This window comes from Manis javanica, chromosome 2 (assembly GCF_040802235.1).
Source record: "Manis javanica isolate MJ-LG chromosome 2, MJ_LKY, whole genome shotgun sequence".
In the NCBI taxonomy this organism is placed as follows: domain Eukaryota; kingdom Metazoa; phylum Chordata; class Mammalia; order Pholidota; family Manidae; genus Manis; species Manis javanica.
Window position 1 is genome coordinate 83,695,145 of NC_133157.1, and position 19,930 is coordinate 83,715,074.

Consider the following 19,930-nt stretch of genomic DNA (forward strand, 5'->3'; position numbering starts at 1 on the left):
GGCACACACACCAAGTAAAGGCCATGTGAGGACACAACAAGAGGGTGGCACCTGTAAAACAGGAAGAGAGCTCTCACCAGGAACCTAATCAATAAGCACCTTGTTCTTGGACTTCCCAGGCTCTAGAACTGTAAGAAATGAATTTCTGCCACCCAGTCTATGGTATTTTATTATGGGCAGTGAAGCAGACAAAGACAGATTGAGATAGACTAAGGAGGACTAAGACAGGGCTGCCCCACCCCCTCTTTGCTTCTATGCCTATAACTAGACTCAAACCCAGCAGCTCCTACTGGGAGATATGCAGGGTAATTCATGAGGAGGTGCATGCACTCCAAAAGAATGACCTGAGTTTTCTAACTGATACAGAAACATGTGTTGGGCTGGATACTAAGGGTGAGAGATAATGGTGAGAAGAACACAAAGTTGAATCAGAATGAAAGTATTGTTGTGGCCTCACAAAAAGAGACTCCACCTTTCATGTTGCTGCTCAGGAAGGTAGAAAGGGCTCTAAAAGCCAGGATCCGTTAATGGCTGAAAAATGTAACACAGGTGGCCCAGATGAGTGAGATGGAAATGCCATACCTGCCTTGGTTTTATGTAGATGAAGGGATTCAAGACCCAGGGATACTGGAAGGTTGAAGTGGACTTGTCGTGTAAGACCTATTCATCCAGTCTTGGAGAGTTCAAAAGACAGAGCTCTCACCGTGTGTGAGAGATACATTGTGAGGGGAGCCCTGGTGTCCTGGAAGAGCTCTGTGATCTCTCTTTCCTGTAGGGCAGACCTCACAGTAAGAATTAGGGCCATTGACTGGAAACATAAATGCAATGGGAGTAACTGGATCCTGGGGGCAGTGGCTAAGTGAGGGCTGTCGGCACCCAAGGAAAACCATAATGGACAGCAGAGTGAAAGCAGCAATCAAAATAGTCTGAGCCGTGTAACTTATGGTGTTGGCCGGTTGATGATGGCATTGCTAGGAGTGAAATAGACAAGAAGCCCACTCAATTTCAACCCTCCAGTCCTATGTCCTAACTTAGTTTGCAGGCATCTTGATCACCTTCCCCTCCCACAGGGTATCACAGTGGTCCATTTCAATGTTGACATATGCCTGTAAGACCTAGTGAACAAAGAGTAGTAATCTCTCTAGACTTACTGGTAAGGCATTTATGTGTTAGAGAATGGGAAATGACTTATACAAAAATTTAAGGACTTTCTACTTCAGTGAAATTTCCATGGGCAGAGATGTGGGGCAGGTTGAGATAACCCTTCTAAGGACAAATACATGTTCTTGGATCTGGTCCCTCCTACAATCAAAGAGAGGCACTACAATTCCTGGGCATCTTTGCATTTTGGGAGCAACATATCCCATGTTTGGACATGTTACTCCAGCCTATTGAGTGACAAGAAACCCTGCTAGTTTGAGTGAGGCCAGAGGAGGCGGCTGTGCAGCAGGCCCAGGCTGCTGTGTGGCTGCTCTGCCACATGGGGCATAATCGGTGGTGCTTGAAGTGGCCGTGGCAGACAGGGAGGCTGCTCAGAGCCTGTGGCAGGAACCCACAGGTGAAGCACAGGCCCTTAGGATTTCGGAGCAAGGCTCTTTTCTCATTTTGAGAAACCATACTGTTCTGCTTTTGGCTCTTAGTAGCTTAACCACTGCTCATGAAGTTATCTTGCACCTTGAGCTGCCATCATGAACTGGGTGCTATCTAACTCAGCAAGCTACAAACCTCAGCATACACAGAAACCCTCCATCATCAAATGGAAGTGGAATGTGCATGGTGAGACTCAACCATGCCCTGATAGCACAAATAAGTTACCTTAGGAAGGGATCCATATGCTATGGTCTCTGCTCCTGCTTTCTGTCTCCCAGCCTGCACCCCTGGCCTCACCGGAAGTTCTCCAGAATACGTTGAAAGAAAAAGAGAAGACTTGGGCCCAGTTTATATCTGCTGCAGCATGATATACAGGCACCAGCTGAAGGCAGACAGCTGTGGCATGAAGCCTCTTTCTGGAACACCCTCAGGACTGTGGTGAAGGGAAATCCTGCCAGTGGGCAAAACGTCAGCAGTGCCCCTGGTTGTTTACCTTGCCTGGAAGGAGAAATGGCCAGACTTGCGATTATATCCTGATTCATGAGCTGTGGCCAATATTTTGGCGGGATGGTCCAGGCCTTGGAATGACCTCAGTAGAAAACTGGTGACAAGGAAATCTGTGGAGGTGTGTGGATAATGGGAGTGGCACCGCACACTATTTCCCTCATGACCCACCAGCATTTTTTTTTTCTTCTTATTCCAAAACTTTATGCTGTGCCTGCCTGGAGGTCTTAGTTGCTCAGGGAGGATGCTTCCACCAGGAGACATAACAATGATTTCATTTATGTGGAAGGTGAGACAACCATTCACCACTTTGGGCTCCTCATGCCTCTGACCCAGAAGGGAGGGAGTTACGGTGCTGGTGGGGCAGGTGGATCCTCAATGCCAGGGGGAGTTGGGCTGCTACTCCACGAGCAAGGTGAGGAAGAGGAGGTCTGCAATACAGGAGATCCCTAGGGTGTCTTGTGATGAAGGTCAGTGGTAGAATTACGATGACCCAGTCTGGGCAGGGCTGGTATTGGTCTAGCTCTTGAGGAGCAAACCTGCAGACACAACCCCAGGGAAAGACAACCAGAAGCTGACTCTTTAGGGCATAGGTAGCCTTGGTCAGAAAGTCTTTTATTTAGTGTCATTTAGGACTTCTCTTTTTCTTGATGAAATCTGAAGAAGGGGGACTGCTGTACTTTCTGAGACTCCCTCTATCATGGGGTGGGATGGCTACATAGAAACCTCACCACCTGGAATCCACAGTATGAGAAGCTGCCAAGATTGTTAGGGCAGTGCAGAAGGAAGGAAGCACAAGTTTACATATTACCCGCATGGATTCATGCTCCAGTGGATGTCAGCTCCCCCTCTCAGGGGACGGACCAGTATTTTGTGCATCACCAATTCGTAAGCACAGGGCCTGATATGAAAGAGATTCAATAATCTACAGATACCTTGGGAGGAACAGAGAGGAGATCATCTACAAAGGGAGAACTGAAACCACCCTCCCCGCACTCCTGCAGATTGGGCCATGAGCTGAGAGTAAGGACAAGGACAGCCACTCACATCACACTGAGCATGGGCCTGGCATCCAGGGCAGGGTCATGAGAACGAGGCCTAAACTCTTCAAGGCCCTCGTCTCACACCTATCATGTTTCCCCAGATGGAATCAGAGGCATATTCAATGATGCTAATACCCCTCTCAGAGGATTTCAAATCTACGCATGGTTCCAACTGAATCCCTGGTGGCAGGAGCTTCCTAGGACAATGAGGTGAAAAATGGGAGCAATCTGGCAGAAGACCATGCTGAGTGGGAGAGATGCATGTTTCCATGGTTTTATAGTGATTGGAAGCTATTTCCTTGAATTAATTCACAAACTTTCCTAATGCCTCACAATAGATCCTAGATGAATGGTAAGAGTAATCATCAAGATCTACAGACAGTATCTCAATGGCAGCAGCAGTCATTACCTTGTTAGCTCACATTTGGATGGAATGCCATTGCTCAGGGGAATGGCCATGTGTGAGGGAGAAATCCTGGAGATGTCTGCTTCTCTCACAACTGGTTTTGACTCACTTAATTTGTAACACAGCCTTATGAAGTCATTGAAATTATCTGCATTTCTAGTGAGTGAAGCCAATTGTTGGAGGGGGTAAGATAATTGCTCGAAGTTAATGTTCACCAAAGGATGACATTGGAGGGTCTACATGTCCAAGCCAGTGCAGTTTGGTAGTCAAATGATGAAGTCAACAGGTAAGAAAATTATTGTTTTTCTTGATTTGTCATTTTTCCACTGAGCACTTTAATGCAGACATGGCAGTACAATAGAAAGTCTTTACTACAAAAACTTTGAGATATTCTATAATTCTGGTTATCAAAATTTAGTATTCCTATAAAACATGGTTATTTCAATAGCTTTCTTTCCTCTCAATCAAAATGATAAAGAGAAAGAAGAGAAAGGATAAATGATTTTCATGCATCTCCAATCCAATAGGAAAACCAGGAGGATAAAACAGAAAGAAAGTCCAGACAAGACCCAGTTTCCTCCCCTTTCATCAACTGGGAAAAAGGATGAAACAATCCATTCTGAGGGGGCAACTCCAGGAAAGTTTGTGGCCTGTCGGGTGCAATGTCTGGATCTTCAGATTGCTCAACAGGGTTAAATGCAGCAGTATTATGCCAACCGATTTTTTTTTGCTGCTACCCTTGTCATAAATGTAAAATACCCAAAATATATTAAAGAACTCTTACAACTGAACACTAAGAGGACAATGAAAATGGGCAAATGATTTGAGTAGGCATTTCTCCAAAGAATATATATACACATAGCTGAGAAGCACATCAAAATATATTCAACATCACCATTCCTTAGGGACATTGAAATCAAAACCATAGTGAGATGTCACCTCTGCCTATTGGCATGTACAGAACTTTAAGTGATCAATAAATGTATTAGTGAGGATGTAGAGAAATCTGAACCTTCATATGTTGCTGGTGGGAAGGTCAAATGGTAGTAGTCACTGGAAAAGTCTGGTATTTCCTCAAACATGTATGAATACCAATTTCTACCCAAGAGAAATGAAAACATACATTCCTGCAAAAAACTTGTGCAAAAATGTTCATACCAGCATTATTCATAATAGCCAACAGAGTGAAAGCAAGAAACATCTTTCAATTGATGAATGAATTTAGAAAAGGGTATATTATTGTTGAAATAGTGCTCAGCTATAAAGAGGAATGAATTTCTGGTACAGGCTGTAATATGAGTCAACCCTGAAGACATCACACTGAGTGAGAGAAGCCAGGTGCATAAGGTCACATATTTTATGATTCCATTTATATGACATGTCCAGAATAGACAAATCCATAAAGACAGAAACTAGATTATGGGAATAATGGGTAATGAGTAAGAAATAATTATGATTAACTGGGAACTAATAAGCATAAGGTTTCTTTTTGGTGTTCTGGAATTAGACAGTGGTAATGCTTTCAGAACATAGTGACTATGGTAAATACTCATAAATGATAAAGTATATTTCAATAAAAATAACACTATCTATAAAAAAATAAATGGGGCATAAGGGAAAATAAGCCCCTGTATCATGCTCAAGACATTTGGCTTGCATATATGTCCCTAGGGGTTTTTTCCAAGGAAACACATCTCCATTGGTGAGTACCTGGCATTCCTGGAAATATAAGAATTATTAGAAAGTGTTCTTGCAGTAATGATGATGGCGATACTAACAGCTAAATAACATGTCAGTGCCAGGTGCTTCCCAGAGTATGCCACACCTGCTCCTTCACTCACTCTCCACAACACCCCTATGACCGTGGTTCTCACACTTGCATTAGAATAACCTGCAGGGCTTGTGAAGAAACTGTTGACCTCCATCTCCCAAGTTTATGATTCTGAGTCTGGGATGGGGTTCAGGAACTTGTTTTTTCTAACAAGTTCTCAAGCATTGTTGATGCTCCTGGTCAGGGTACCCACTTTGAGAGCCACTGCCCTAGATCATGGGTGTTGCGGTATGTCCCATTTTACAGGTATGCCATACCCCATGGCAGTGGGTATACAAGATCAAGGGTGGTGCCAGGTTCCTCTCTAAAGTGAAGACATGACATAAATGTGGGTCAGGCCAGCAGGACTTAGAAAAGGAAGCTGATCTCTGGGGACTCTGCCCTCGTCCCTCCCCAGCCACTTTCACTTACTTGGCTAACTGAACTCTGGCTGCCAGAGGGACCAGGAGAAGTGAAATGTGGACCCTGAGGCCACTGTGAGATAAAGAAGAGACTCTCCCCGGGGCCAGGCTCTCCACTTCAATGTCTGCTCACCTGATGTCTTGTTCAATGAAGATATGTGAGTTACAGGGAAGGTAAAATATGCTGCCTGCACTGGGTGGTCCTCCACACCTTCCTGCCCCAGGAGGGTGTTTTCCCCATGCCCCTGGGTCTTTCCCTGCTTGATAATTTCTCAGAAACAAAAACTCTGCTCCTTTCCCTGTGATCATTAAAAGTAAGATTGTAAACCTAGCTCTAATGACAATGTGTAAATGCTAACTTCAGATAGTAACAACGAGGTTCGTTTATTCACCAGTTCTAAAGACACACATAAATTCTTTAAAATTTTTGAGAACACAAAAAAGAAAGAGAACTGTATAATCAAGCATCCTAGATTCCCCATTAAAAAAAAATAAAAAGAACAAATCAAGGAAAACTTCTCCACATACAGTTTGGAAATTTTACTGAGTTAGTAACTCCACTCCAGTGATTTATGTTTGCTATGTCCCATGACCTGTGTCTTCTCCCTTCTCACCCTCTGAATAAGGAATCTAGTCTTTCTCTGGGATCACTGCTGTTGAACAGAGCCAGATCAAGTGGTATGTAAGAAGGAGTTCAGTAGACAACACATTCTGACCAAAGGAAGCAAGTAAAACAACCATGTCTTTTAAATGCATTTTTCTATGAGCAGCATCCAGTGTCCTGATGTGTCCTCCTACATAGGCAGAGAAGTGAGGCTGATAGCTAAATGCGCAGGTCAGATTTGCAGAGGAGATGCTCTGGTCTCCAAAGAGAGGTTATGGATTATAGACTCAGGGATGGGAAGGAGGAAGGTGGGGAGAAGGCCACAAGGGCCTCTCCCTGTACCTACTGCTGCAGGATGCTTGCCATAACTTATTGACTTTTATCAGTGAGCTTCAGGGCCCATTTTCTGTAAAATCAGGATGACTGCAGTCATCTTGTTCCTGGGCAGTGGACTGTGGAATCCTTCCTTTCTTGTCTCCAATGGAAAAATTCAGTGGAGAGACAAGATGGAGAATTAAAGCCGCAGGGGAGTTTTATTTAGCCAAAGCAAAAGGAAAGTAAGCTCCAGAGACAGAGAAGCGGGCTTACCCGAGGGTGGATAGCCACTCCCTGGGTTTTACACTGTTTTTTATGGGAGGTTATTTGGATTCCTCCCTCCCATTTTGTCATTCTCATACTATCTTTCAGATTGTCTCATTCCTCCCCTTCAGCCTCTATGCAAGTTTGGTTTCCGCATTCTCCTGATTGTCCTAGAGAAACCCATGGTGGGGCCAGAACCATGATGTACATGATGTAATAGTGACATCATGATGGCCTAATGCCATTAATGACTAGGCCATCCTTAAGTGCATGGGCTGTAAAATCAGGAAGATCCCTGTAACTCTTTTCTCTTGCTTATCAGTTTGTGCTGAACTGCAAAAGCGGTCTGTCTAAGCGAGACAGGGCGGTCACAGTAGGGAATGCAGTTGGAGGCTGCCTGCAGTCCTCTTCTCCCCTCCTGCCCATGTCTATCTAACCACCTACTCTAACAATCTTAGACTTTAAAATAGTTCCCTCACCTGAGAAAACTGTTGGGAAAGGGACATATTGGTTGTTCCTTAAGAAATGCTAGTCTGCACTACATGCAAAAATTAACATTAAATGGATCAAAATAAAACACATAAGAGATAAATCTATAAAAGTTTATATGAAAACAGAAGGGAAAAGCTTCATGATATTGAACTTTATTTTGCAGTGGTGTTTTGGGTGTGGTACAGAAAGAACAGCCAACAAATACGGAATAGATACATTGGACTTTATCAAAATTAAAAATTTTTTCATGAAAGGACACTATTAACTTAATGAAAAGGCAACTCACAAAATTAAAAAACATGTATTTGCAAAACATGTCAGGTCGAAAACCTGTGCAATGCTTATAGAAATGTGAAATGGTGCAGTCATTTTGAAAAACCTAGACAAAATTAAACCTAGAATTAACCTCTCCAGCACTTCTACTTTTGTATTCCACAATTTCACAACTGTATACCAAAAACAAGGAAAACAGAATCTCAAACATTTGTTCAACAGCAGCATTATCAAAATTAGCCAAGTGCCCATATATCCATCCATGGAGAACTGGAGAAACCAAACATAGCTCCTTCATACAATGAATATGACTCACCTTTAAAGAAGAAGTTATGACACAGGCCACCACATGGATGGACCTAGAAGACATGATGTAACATGAAACAGAGAGGCCCCAAAGGGCAGCTGATGCCCCTTATGTGAGGAACTTAGACATGTCAGATTCATAGTGACAGAAAGGAGAATGGTGGGGGCCGGGGGCTGGTGGTAGGGAGCACTGGAGTGCTGTTTGTAATGGATTTCAGTATGGGGAGATGAAAGATTTCTGGAAACTGATGGTATTGATATTTGCAGAACAATGTAAATTTATTTAATGCCCTTGAATTGTACACATAAAAATGGTACTTTAATGTTTTGTACATATTAACACAGTAAAAATACATGAATTTCATTGTGCTTCTAGAAGGTTTTCAGTTTAATGCTAAGTGGAAATTAGCTTACAAGTCCACATGAACTATGATTCCATTTTTATAAAAAGAATTCAAATATATATATATATATATATGTATATATATATGGGAAGTCACTTGGGTATTGATGATTTTTTTCAATAAAGTATATTCTACAGTGAGTATATTTTTACTTAACATTAAAGTGAACTTACACATTTCTATTTCATTTTCCTTAAATTCTCAATTATATAAATTAATACATGAATATACTCTCCTCCATTTAAAACGTTTTCATAAGCTGTCATTTAAATACTCGCATTAAATATAGATTAAAGAAAAAAGTCATTGAAGTAAGTCATTAAAGCAATTAACATAAATCACAGGCAAAGCTCATTGGACTCAGAAGAAGAGAGAATATCATTAACACAGTTGGCAGGAAAAGCAGTTTCTACTATCCCCCTTTTCTCCATTTATATATATTTTTCTATAAATAACTCGTTTCTGTTGATTGGAGAAATACTTGAGAAGCAGGAAGGATCTCTGACAGGAAGAGAGCATCATAAAATGCCGGCCTTCCCTGAGCACCACCAGCCCAGCCCCTTTCGTTCCGCGGCTTTTGGCCTTGTCACGAACCGGGTACTGGGGGATGACACCCCACCCCACATTCCTCCACAACCCGCCGCAACCCATCCTGAAACAGTGAAAGCACCTCTGCCGGGGCTCTGAACTCTCCCCCACCCGCCTTTCCTGAGGAACAGGAACCCTAGACTAGATAACGGTAGTTTCAGCCCTCCCGGGACCATAACAAAAAACTCCGGGAAAGGAGGACACGGGGTGACACAGAAAACCCACTGGAGTCGCGCTGGAAGCTTCTCTCTGAACTGCCACCCAGCAGGCGAACTGGGTATACCACTGGTACACCCAGGAAAGCACGGGACCCTCCTCCCCAGCGTCAATGGGCCCAAGCTGCCCTCCCCGCCCCAGGTCCGCTGAGGCAGGCCCACCTGCCTCCGGACAAGCTGGGGGGTCAGCATTAATCAGGTCCCCACTTGTGCCTGCGACCCAGCTCCGGTGGCACCGCCCACAGGCCGGCTCATCCAATCGCGACGCGGTCCGGCGGTGGGGCGTGGTCGTTAGGCCGAATCCCGGACCTTAAATGGAGGCCTCTGGGCCACGTCCAGAGACCCGGGACCTGAACCTGCCTGCTGACCCTGAGCACCTGCGCCCACCAAAGGTTAGCGCCCCAATCCCCGCGAGGGCCTGGCCGGGCGAGGCTACCCCGAGAGCCTGCGCTGCCATTGGCCTTGGCGGTGGAGGGTGGGGATCCCAGGAAGGGCAGTTCCCGGGCCAGGCCGCGTTGCACTCAGCCTCCTGAGCCCCTCATCACGGGGTGCGAGACTGTTGCTACCTGCGGCCAGGGCATCAGCATCTAGAAGTGGCTGCCGAGTCGCAGGGCGGGTAACCGGAAGCACGCTTGGTGCATGACCCACATCTTGATCGCCTCCCCAGACCTGTGTAAATACTTGAGAGGATGCATTAAGTGTTTTTACTCCACTTTAGTGGCTCTAACATCTCAAAAGGAAGTAGGGTGGCTTGTTAGAAAGGCTGGTCTAATCAGATACTCGGTTTGTTTTCTTTCCTAGGTTTTTGAAATATGCATCCTTCGCTCCTCCTGACTGTCCTCAGCTTGGCAATAGCCTCAGCTGCTCCATCAGTTGATGTTGGTTTAAGTGCATTATGGTCCCAGTGGACGGCAACACACGGGAAGCTATACGGCAAAGTTGGTAACATCTGATACTGTCCAGAGGGTCCCCTTAGATAACGGTCGGTGATGGTGGGAGTTTATAGCAGAGAGTAGCCTCTTGAGGCTGGTCACACCAAGGCTATAATCATGGCATGCTGAACATACTAGCGGTGTTCATCACGTGTGTGGAAGGTGGAGATCATCAGCTCACTGAAGTATAACACCATCCTGGCCATGGTTCCTCTTGCTCTCTGCAAACACACGCAGTACTGGTGAGTTAGTTTTAAATAGAAATAAAGATGATAGGTGATATGTTTGCCTCCAGAATGAAGAAGAGTGGAGACAAGCAGTGTGGGCGAAGAATCTAGAAATGATTGACAGGCACAATGAGGAATACGCCCTAGGGAAACACAGCTTCACAATGGCAATGAATGCCTTTGGTGACATGGTGAGTGTGGTATGGATTGCTGAATTTTGCTTTTTCTCCTCAGTACTTTATCATCAAATCTTTTTCTCACATTCTTTTCCCTTTCCCTTGAAGACCAATGAAGAATTCAGGCAGGCGATGAATACTGTTCAAAAGCAGAAGTACGAGACAGGGGAAGTGTTCCCAGTGCCTTCCCTGGCTGAGATCCCCCCATCTGTGGACTGGAGAGAGAAAGGCTATGTAACTCCTGTGAAGAACCAGGTAAGACAGTGTTCATCATATCTCTCTCCAAGAACAAAGCCAAAAAGGAATTGGCCTCCTTGCCTTGGTACATTGTGGAACATTACGCAGTTCACTAATTTTTTTTTTAAAGATTTTTCAGTTCAAAGGGTTGTTGTGAAAGTCCTGCTATTTGTTTTGTAGACTGAGAACATTTTCATTTTGGTTTCAGGGTTGGTGTGGTTCTTGCTGGGCTTTTAGTGCAACTGGTGCCCTTGAAGGACAGATGTTCCGGAAAACTGGCAAACTTGTTCCCCTGAGTGAGCAGAACCTGGTGGACTGCTCTGGACATCAAGGCAACGGTGGCTGCAGAGGGGGCACAGCGAATTTTGCCTTCCAGTATGTTATTGACAACAGAGGCCTGGACTCGGAGCAATCCTATCCATACCATGGAAAGGTAAACTGAGCTCCTTAGACTGGTACCAAAGTTGAATACTTTCAGAGAAAACAGCTACCATATTTAAAATTCACTATTTCGATTGAAGATTTTTATATTGTCAGAACTGTCATTAAAATTTGTTCATCTTGTAACTTTCTCTGTTCAGGTGGTTACTATATATTTGTCCTCAAATCTATGTTATATATCTTTCTATATACTCTAACAAATTTCTTCAGAGTGAAAAATTTCTTATGGACAGGTAGACTACAAATGTCTCATTAAACAGATATTTCAAAACAACAGCATTTCACCTCCTGGGATGCTTCATAATAAATGACTTGGAAATCATTAAGCTACAGACTGTCTTGCCCCCATGTTCCCTGGGAACTAGGTATTAATCAAATTTCTTTCCCTTCATCTTCAAAGAATGAACCGTGCAAATACAAACCTGAGTATTCTGCTGCCAATGTGACTGGATTCCATGGAATCCCTGCCCAGGAGAAGGACCTAGAGGTCACAGTGGCAAATGTGGGGCCCATTTCTGTTAGTATAGATGCAAGCAAGCAAACATTCCAGTTTTATAAAGAAGGTAAGCATTTGTCTATGTAGAGATTTAGATAGAAAAATTGGAAAAACCACTATGATATATAGCAAGCATTACTCTTTGGTATTCAAGGTAGATTTATTGGGAGTGTGGATTTAACACAGTTGTCCACTATGTACAGTAATATATGTGACTGATACTTTCATTGCCATTGCTTGGATCATATCCCCATGATTTTAAGTGCTTCAAAAATATATTTAATTGGCTCCATAAGTCAACTGATATAGCTGGATTTACTTTTTCCCCAATTGTGAGATCTTTAAAATTTTCCAAGAAATTTTACTCCTGTAATTAAAGCTGGGAAAAAACCCTTGGCTCACATAATACTGTGTTCTGTGCTGATACCTTAGGCTGATATCCTGCAAATAGAATTCTATAGAAATAGATTCTACAAAAATAGAATTTCACCAGTGCTCTTTTAGGCCCCTTGACAAGTCATTTACAAAAGAGACTGTGTTAATTTAACTCCCTAGCCTAGATTTTTAAATCTTGTTTTTAAATATCTGGATTGATGTCCTTTGACAGAATGCCTTCTTTACTATGGTTGATAGGCTGGGTTATAGCCATGTGTCACTTGGTGGTTCTCCCCACAGCATTGAAACTTTCTTTTGCAGGCATATATTATGATGCAAACTGCAGCAGCCAAAACCAGGATCACGCCGTTCTGGTGGTTGGCTATGGCTTTGAAGGAGCAGAATCAGATGATAATAAATATTGGATTGTCAAGAACAGGTATAAAATACCAAAATATCTATATGAAATTGTAAAGGGAATCTTTTTTTGAATCAGTGTTAGACACAAGTCCCCAAACCTTTAAGCACACTTCTGAAATCCCAGGAATCTTTATCCCCTGTATAGTAGACAGACATATTAATGTTGGATTATAACATTGAGTTACTGTTCTCAATACTGCTAGCATATTGATATGGTTTTGTTACTAAATCATTTTCTAAATTTGAAAAGCTTCATAATTCTGAAGTACATCTGGCCCCAAGAGTTTCCTTTCCCTGTCTCTCATTTTGCAGTTCTGTGAAAGGTTTAGTGGATAGAAGTTATGTGCAGGTTTACAAATCAACCATCAACAGGAACTTAGTGATTCTTTCTGAATCTGTCTTGGCCTCTGGTGAATTACTAAGTCTCAGGTGTTAATGATAATAAAGATAAATTGTTGGATTTTTTGTAATAACAAGAAACCCCTCTTTTCTTTCAGCTGGGGTACAGGCTGGGGCATGAATGGCTATGTAAAGATGGCCAAGGACCGGAACAACCACTGTGGAATTGCCTCTGCAGCCAGCTATCCTACTGTGTGAGATGGTGATAATGAAGGACTTAATCGAGAACAGAATATCCCTGGGAGGAAATTTGTTTTAAATGGACCAGGCCTTTTTGTGTGGATTAAAAATACTTGAATTATTGAAAATCCAAGTTGTGATTTGAATTCTGTGACATTTTGCCCTGGAAAACCTGACCATTTTCCTATTACTGTTATGAACAGTTTGTATGATTAACTTACCTAACAACTCTTGAAAGTTTATGTTTGAAAGGATGCATGTTTTTAAATTTTAAAATAAAACTTAATTTCAAAGTAGAGGTGGTATTTATGTTTTTAATACATTGCTTTTTTTGTTTTGTTTTGTTTTTTGTAAAGTCAAATATTAATTTAGCTGCAAACCCATAAGTGAACATGCCAGTGGTCCATTAGGAGAATGGCTGGGTCTCCTTCTATATATACTTCTGGGAATTATGTGCAGATCTCATGTCAGCTGCCCATTAGCAGAGTCTGAACAACCCTTGAATGGAGCAAAATATGAAAGACAATGTATAAAGACAAAAGTAAATTATTTTAATGAGGAAAAAATTCACAATTTATAAAGTGCACAGATGCATAGGATTTCTAAACTAAAAAGGGGCCTTAGATCATGATCACTTGACCCAATATAGGTACAATACAGCCTAGTTACAGAACTAATATCATGCAGCCAGTTTCTGGTGCATGTTCCCCTATTACCAGTGAAGACCACATGGCCACTTTGTTGTCAAGGAAGGACTGGACACAGCAGGTTCACAAGAGTGTTTGTGTTGGGTGCACAAGGGGTGAAGAGTCAGCTCCCAGATGTGAGGCTGGTCTTCAAAATAGAGCTGTGGCCTCAGAGTGGGGAGATGTGTGATAGCATCCAAATGATAGTCTGAGGCAGAATCTGCACCCAATACCAAGCTCTCTATTTAATAGAGAAAAAAAGAAAATCCCTACATTCTGCAGTCTAAAGAAGACCGTATTTTTATTTCTTTTCTGTCTGTTAAAATTCTCACCCTCTCACTCAAGGAGGTGTAGAGAGTAGGTGGGAGTATTTAGTTACTAGTGCCCATTAATACTTATGAGGCCATGATGTGGAGGACACCTGGGGTCTCACTCATAAGGCCCCTAACAGCCTTTGGTCAAGTCTGTCTCTGCTGCACCGTGTGCCTGCTTGACCATGTGAACTTCCCTTGTAGGTGCTCAAACTTACTGCTTTTTGACCTAACATGACAAGTGTTGTGTTTGGAGTAGAACTGTGTGTGTCTGAGACAGTCCTGTCAAGAAGCCACAGGGAGATTTGGGAAGGCTCTGAGCTGAACCCATTCTGCTGGTTGGACACTATATCAAAACAGCTGGAATAGATGGTAGTAGCCACTATGCCTCAGCCCTCACTACCCTGTGGAAAAGACCTTCACGACTTCAAGCAGGAGCTGGTGCTGTGGGGAGAGGGAGGTGCTGAGAACAGCGCAGTGTCTGTCTCCCAGTTCCTGAATCCCTTATGCTCAAAACACAAGGAAAACCAGTGAAAGATCCTACCATCCCCAAGGAGGACCAGACATGCACAGTAGACTTGGGGAAATGCTTGCAATGGGAAAGAATGACTATGTCACTCTTGAGACTGAAGCAAGCACTTAAACTTGGAAGTCATCAGGAGAGAGTGAGATATAGAAAGGAAAGGGGGGCTCAGATCACAGACGACAGAGGCCTTTCCTAACACTGCCTTCAGAAGCATACTCACCCCCGCACCATCTCACCAAATCCCATGAATTCATGGGAAGAGCCTCTGAGGGGGAAGGGAAGCCCCATCCTAGCCCCAAGATCCCTGTTGGGGTTTGACAAGTTTCAGTCTGAAGGAGGCACATGAAGGCTGAACATCCCCCACATTCATCAAAACCGCACCACTGTGACTACAGGTGTTTTTGCTCAGCTTTGTTCCCAACAGAGCCTTCTTCCCCAGGGTATGCGGTCTTTCCTCCACGTGATGTGAATGCAGCAAATCTACGTACTCCTGATATCCTGCAGTGAAGATTTCAGTTTGAGTCTTTTAGATGCAAGTTTCAGGTGAGGTGACTAATACAACACTGATGGCCCTCTAGTTAGAACTGGAATTTACCATAGAGGAAAAAAATATATGTTCCTCTTTGGGAGATTGTAAATTTTTTGTTACGTGTTAAAACTGTTGCTGCTCCAGGCACTGCTGCCATGCCATGTGGACTAGGAACAACGCTGAGCCCTGACCTGCATCCAAGTCGAAAGCTGCCTTTGGCTTGTGTGAACCACCGGCCCAAAGATGCGGTGCAAAGGGGAGCCCCGCCTCCTCCGCGCTTCTCCCGGCCCCGCCCCTGCCCCCTGCCTCGCCTCCGTCTAATGCGTCACTTTGGCGGATTTTCTGATGTTGAACCATTCCTGGTTATGAGGTTAAGCCTGAATTTGCTCCAGTGCATTTCTTTCAAATACTTCTGGATGTGGTTTGTCAATATTTCATTAAGGATTTTTGGCCACCAGATCCATATACATATATAACAATTCACATCCCATCTGAATCTTGACGTAACTTAGACAAATGGAGAGTCATTTAATCATTATGCTATGGTTAAACCCTAGAATAGATTAAAATATTTCCCCCAATAAAATGAAAATGTAAAGAGGTTAAGAAAAATATGTATCAAGTTTTAAATATATACTCCATTTACTATATGTCTGTTAGTAGGTGACCACATTTCAACATTCAAACAGTTGCTACCTCAAAAATGCTTAATCCAAAACATTGGAATTTGTAAGCCATGAGATTTCTAACTCAAAACATCCAAAATGAAATCAAAATTCTTCTAGGAAATTCTCATCCATTTAAATATATATGTATTGTATTTTAATATATTTTAATATATGTATAGATAGAAAATATTTAGATATGTGAACCTATAAATATATATATTAAATTATGTATCTATTTCTCAAGAAAGGAATTAATCCCTATACATTAAGGCACTAGGCTCAAATTTTAAGCCAACCAAGACAAATTTTTAATATCTGTGCTTTTTTTTCCACAAGTTAACAGCTGCTGATTACTTGGGCTCCCAGGCTTAGAATTACTATTTGCACTGTTCATGACATAAGACAAATCAAAGTTGTTCTTTCACGTGTGGTTTTATTTTCGGTCATCCACCCTGACAACCCACCCATCTTTGTTTTGGGCCTCGAGCATCTGCTGATTTGCCCTGGGAGTGACTGGGCGGATTTGCCTTTTGTATTCAGCACTGCTGTCTCCACTCTCCCTTCTCTCAGTGTCCTGAATATAATGTACAAGATGGAGAGTGGAGGGCTTGTGGGACATTCTCTATCTGCTGGCCTGGTTACTCTGCACACAGGTGAGATAGTCCTGCACATCATCTGGAGATCCAAGGACAAGGGAGACTTGCTAGTGGAGGGCCTCAGGGCTCGTGTCCAACATACATGGCCACAGCCCATGGTCACTGTGCCTGCTGCCTGCTCGATGATGTAGGCCACAGGACTGCACTCATACAGGAGCCACAGCTGTGGGGCAACAGAGGGAGGCGGACAAGCCGAGTGGGTGGCCAAAGACCCGAGTCATGGGCCAAAGCTGGCTGAGAAATTCCAGCTGCTGAGCTTCTGTTCCTCTCGTCAGCACGAGGAGGCCCATGCTCCTCAGCAGACTGAGAGCAGGAGCCTCAGGAGGCTGGGTGCCCCAGCCCATGCACATCACTGTGCTGTAGGGGCACCCGTGGTCAAAACTGGCCTCTGTGTGCATGGAGGGGCTTGCGTCTCACCTGGGAGCAGGACACCAGGGCACACATTTCCCACTGGCTCAGCCAGGAGGCATGTTTAGGAGCTGCTGGATGGGAGGCCTTATGGCTGGTGAGAAGGCAGGTTTGGTGGGACAAGAAGGGTCTCTTCAGAACGCTTGGGGTCTCTCAGGAGCACCTCAGTGTCCGGCATTGTGGGAAGCAACTCCACACCTGCAGGGTGGATGGGGCAGCTGGGCTGCTGGTGTCTCAGTAGCCTTCACTCTTGGCCCCTGAAAGGAAGGCCCTCTGTGGTGTGCACCCCACTGTGTCCTGCATGTCCCTGTTCATAACAGCCATGACACTGAGGATTCTGTATCATCTGCTTTCCTCCTTAGACGCCTCCCTTCAGGGCAGGGACAGTGTCTGTCTTGGCTTGTCATGGCGGCATCTCCATCCCAGCACTGCCTGACCCAGGGAGAGTGTCCGCACAAAGCCACCATGAAGAGTGCACAAGGGAAGCCAGTCAGGGGCTGGAAGGTGCATACTGTCAACCTGCACCGTGCTTGCCATGCTGTGCACACAGGCCAGGGAAGAGCCTGTTCTGAGGAAGGAATGCTAACAGATGTCCACTCTGTGTCCAACAAGTATACAGGAATTTAATTGAAATGGGCAGGATGTATTTCCTTTCCAGGTCTCTTTCTGGAGCTGTGTGTGACTCCCTCCCCATCCACACTGGGCACACACACATCACATTACATGTAGGGTGACGTTCCAGCAGCATGGCTGACTCTGTATCATACTATTGCTCCTTTCTTACCCCACTGTGCAAAAACCCTTTCAGTGATCACCTTACAAAGTGGTTGATCCAGCTCTCTGTGGCCTTTTACTACATCCTTTTCTTCAAATCCATTTTGAAGGTGTGATATATCATTTTTCTACAGCTATATAGGGATGGAGAGGTGTACACATCCTCACCCACACACATGTAGTCACAGAGACCATGTGTAAAACATGGGAGTTGATAAACGAGTGGTACTTTCCAGAAGGGTGATGGCCTAGGTGCTGTGAATAAAGATCAAACTATGGAATTTTTACATATTTATGGAAATGCTTAATTATATGTGGGTATTTTATGATGGATTTTAGGTAACTTTAATAATAGAAATAATTAATTTTATTGTTCTCCATGTTGGAATTTAGTGGTCGGCAAGAGTAGTTTTAATTAGCTTCTCTCAACCTCATTTAATACACAGGACACCTCCTTCCCCCAGCAGCATTCATGCAGACCTCCTGGTGATTCCTGGTTCAGCAGATTAATATACATGAGCTAAACCTCATGTGAAGAGAAATGCCTGATACATCAATCTGCATATTAAAAATCTCTCTGAAGACCCCGAATAGCTAAAGCAATTCTGAGAAAAGGAAGAATAAAGTGGGGGGGATCTCGCTCCCCAACTTCAAGCTCTACTACAAAGCCACAGTAATCAAGACAGTTTGGTACTGGCACAAGAACTTAGCCACAGACCAGTGGAACAGAATAGAGACTCCAGACATTAACCCAAACATATATGGTCAATTAATATTTGATAAAGGAGCCATGGACATACAATGGGGAAATGACAATCTCTTCAACAGATGGTGCTGGCAAAACTGGACAGCTACATGTAAGAGAATGAAACTGGATCACTGTCTAAGCCCACACACAAAAGTAAATTCAAAATGGATCAAAGACCTGAATGTAAGTCATGAATCCATAAAACTCTTAGAAAAAAACATGGGCAAAAATCTCTTGGACATAAACATGAGCGACCTCTTCATGAACATATCTCCCCAGGCAAGGGAAACAAAAGCAAAAATGAACAAGTGGGACTATATCAAGCTAAAAAGCTTCTGTACAGCAAAGGACACCATCAACAGAACAAAAAGGTACCCTACGGTATGGAAGAATATATTCATAAATGACAGATCCAATAAAGGCTTGACATCCAAATTATGTAAAGAGCTCACGCACCTCAACAAACAAAAAGCAAATAATCCAATTAAAAAATGGGCAGAGGAGCTGAACAGACAGTTCTCCAAAGAAGAAATTCAGACGGCCAACAGACACATGAAAAGATGCTCCACATCACTAGTCATCAGAGAAATGCAAATTAAAACCACAATGAGATATCACCTCACACCAGTAAGGATGACCACCATCCAAAAGACAAACAACCACAAATGTTGGCAAGGTTGTGGAGAAAGGGGAACCCTCCTACACTGCTGGTGGGAATGTAAATTAGTTCAACCATTGTGGAAAGCAGTATGGAGGTTCCTCAAAAAGCTCAAAATAGAAATACTATTTGACCCAGGAATTCCATTTCTAGGAATTTACCCTAAGAATGCAGCAACCCAGTTTGAAAAAGACAGATGCACCCCTATGTTTATCACAGCACTATTTACAATAGCCAAGAAATGGAAGCAACTTGTGTCCATCAGTAGATGAATGGATAAAGAAGATGTGGTACATATACACAATAGAATATTATTCAGCCATAAGAAGAAAACAAATCCTACCATTTGCAACAACATGGATGGAGCTAGAGGGTATTATGCTCAGTGAAATAAGCCAGGCAGAGAAAAAGAAGTACCAAATGATTTCACTCATATGTGGAGTATAAGAACAAAGAAAAACTGAAGGAACAAAACAGCAGCAGAATCACAGAACCCAAGAATGGACTAATAGTTACCAAAGGGAACAGGACTGGTGAGGATGGGTGGGAAGGGAGGGATATGGGTGGGGGAAAAAAAAATGGGGCCTTATGATTAGCATGTATAATGTGGTGGGAGGCATGGGTAGGGCTGTGCAACACAGAGAAGACAAGTAGTGATTCTACATCTTATTATGCTGATGGACAGTGACTGTAATGGGATTTGTGGCGGGGACTTGGTGAAGAGGGGAGTCTACTAAACATAATGTTCTTCATGTAATTGTAGATTAATGAAAACAAAATGAAAAAAAAAACTCAAAAAAATATTTCAATACATTAAAATGTAAGCCCTCCAAAAGTAAAAAAAAAA

General features: G+C 43.3%; 3 protein-coding genes across 20 annotated transcripts in view; 2 read left to right on the forward strand and 1 right to left on the reverse strand.

Annotated features, from left to right (window-relative positions):
- LOC108404833 (uncharacterized) overlaps positions 1-7,763 on the forward strand; it is a 99,607-nt gene extending 91,844 nt beyond the window's left edge. For 11 of the 12 annotated variants that reach the window (XR_012127786.1, XR_012127785.1, XR_012127787.1 and 8 more), the window contains one exon: positions 2-7,763. The gene's annotated coding sequence lies outside the window, so the exon portion shown is untranslated. The remainder of the gene's footprint in view (position 1) is intronic. The other variant, XM_073228751.1, reaches the window with a different exon arrangement.
- Positions 1-19,930, reverse strand: part of LOC108404830 (uncharacterized) — a 99,824-nt gene that overhangs the window by 73,461 nt on the left and 6,433 nt on the right. For 2 of the 6 annotated variants that reach the window (XM_036991260.2, XM_036991257.2), the window contains one exon: positions 9,936-10,389. The exons of 2 other annotated variants lie outside the window; for them this stretch is intronic. In XM_036991260.2, the coding sequence (XP_036847155.1) occupies positions 10,303-10,389 (87 nt within the window). In that variant the 3' untranslated portion in view covers positions 9,936-10,302. Of the gene's footprint in view, positions 1-9,935; positions 10,390-13,178; positions 13,618-13,649; positions 17,161-19,930 lie in introns of those variants that run through there. 2 more of the 6 variants (XM_017672620.3, XM_073228762.1) reach the window with 2 other exon arrangements.
- On the forward strand, positions 10,049-13,169 carry LOC108404832 (procathepsin L-like). Of its 2 annotated transcripts, XM_036991248.2 has the most exons (7): positions 10,049-10,174; positions 10,464-10,586; positions 10,680-10,826; positions 11,017-11,241; positions 11,650-11,812; positions 12,442-12,559; positions 13,038-13,169. In XM_036991248.2, exons 1-7 carry the CDS (start codon positions 10,049-10,051, stop codon positions 13,135-13,137), a joined length of 1,002 nt encoding a protein of 333 aa, XP_036847143.2. In that variant the 3' UTR covers positions 13,138-13,169. The 2 variants fall into 2 exon arrangements, with proteins under 2 accessions (XP_036847143.2, XP_017528111.3); XM_017672622.3 differs by lacking the exon at positions 10,049-10,174 and having other exon boundaries at positions 10,396-10,586.

Coding starts and splice junctions, on each gene's coding strand:
- LOC108404832 (XM_036991248.2), top strand. CDS start 10,049: ATGCATCCTTCGCTCCTCCTGACTGTCCTCAGCTTGGCAATAGCCTCA. Junction 11,242..11,649: donor CCTATCCATACCATGGAAAG/GTAAACTGAGCT, acceptor TCATCTTCAAAG/AATGAACCGTGCAAATACAA. Junction 12,560..13,037: donor TATTGGATTGTCAAGAACAG/GTATAAAATACC, acceptor CTTTTCTTTCAG/CTGGGGTACAGGCTGGGGCA.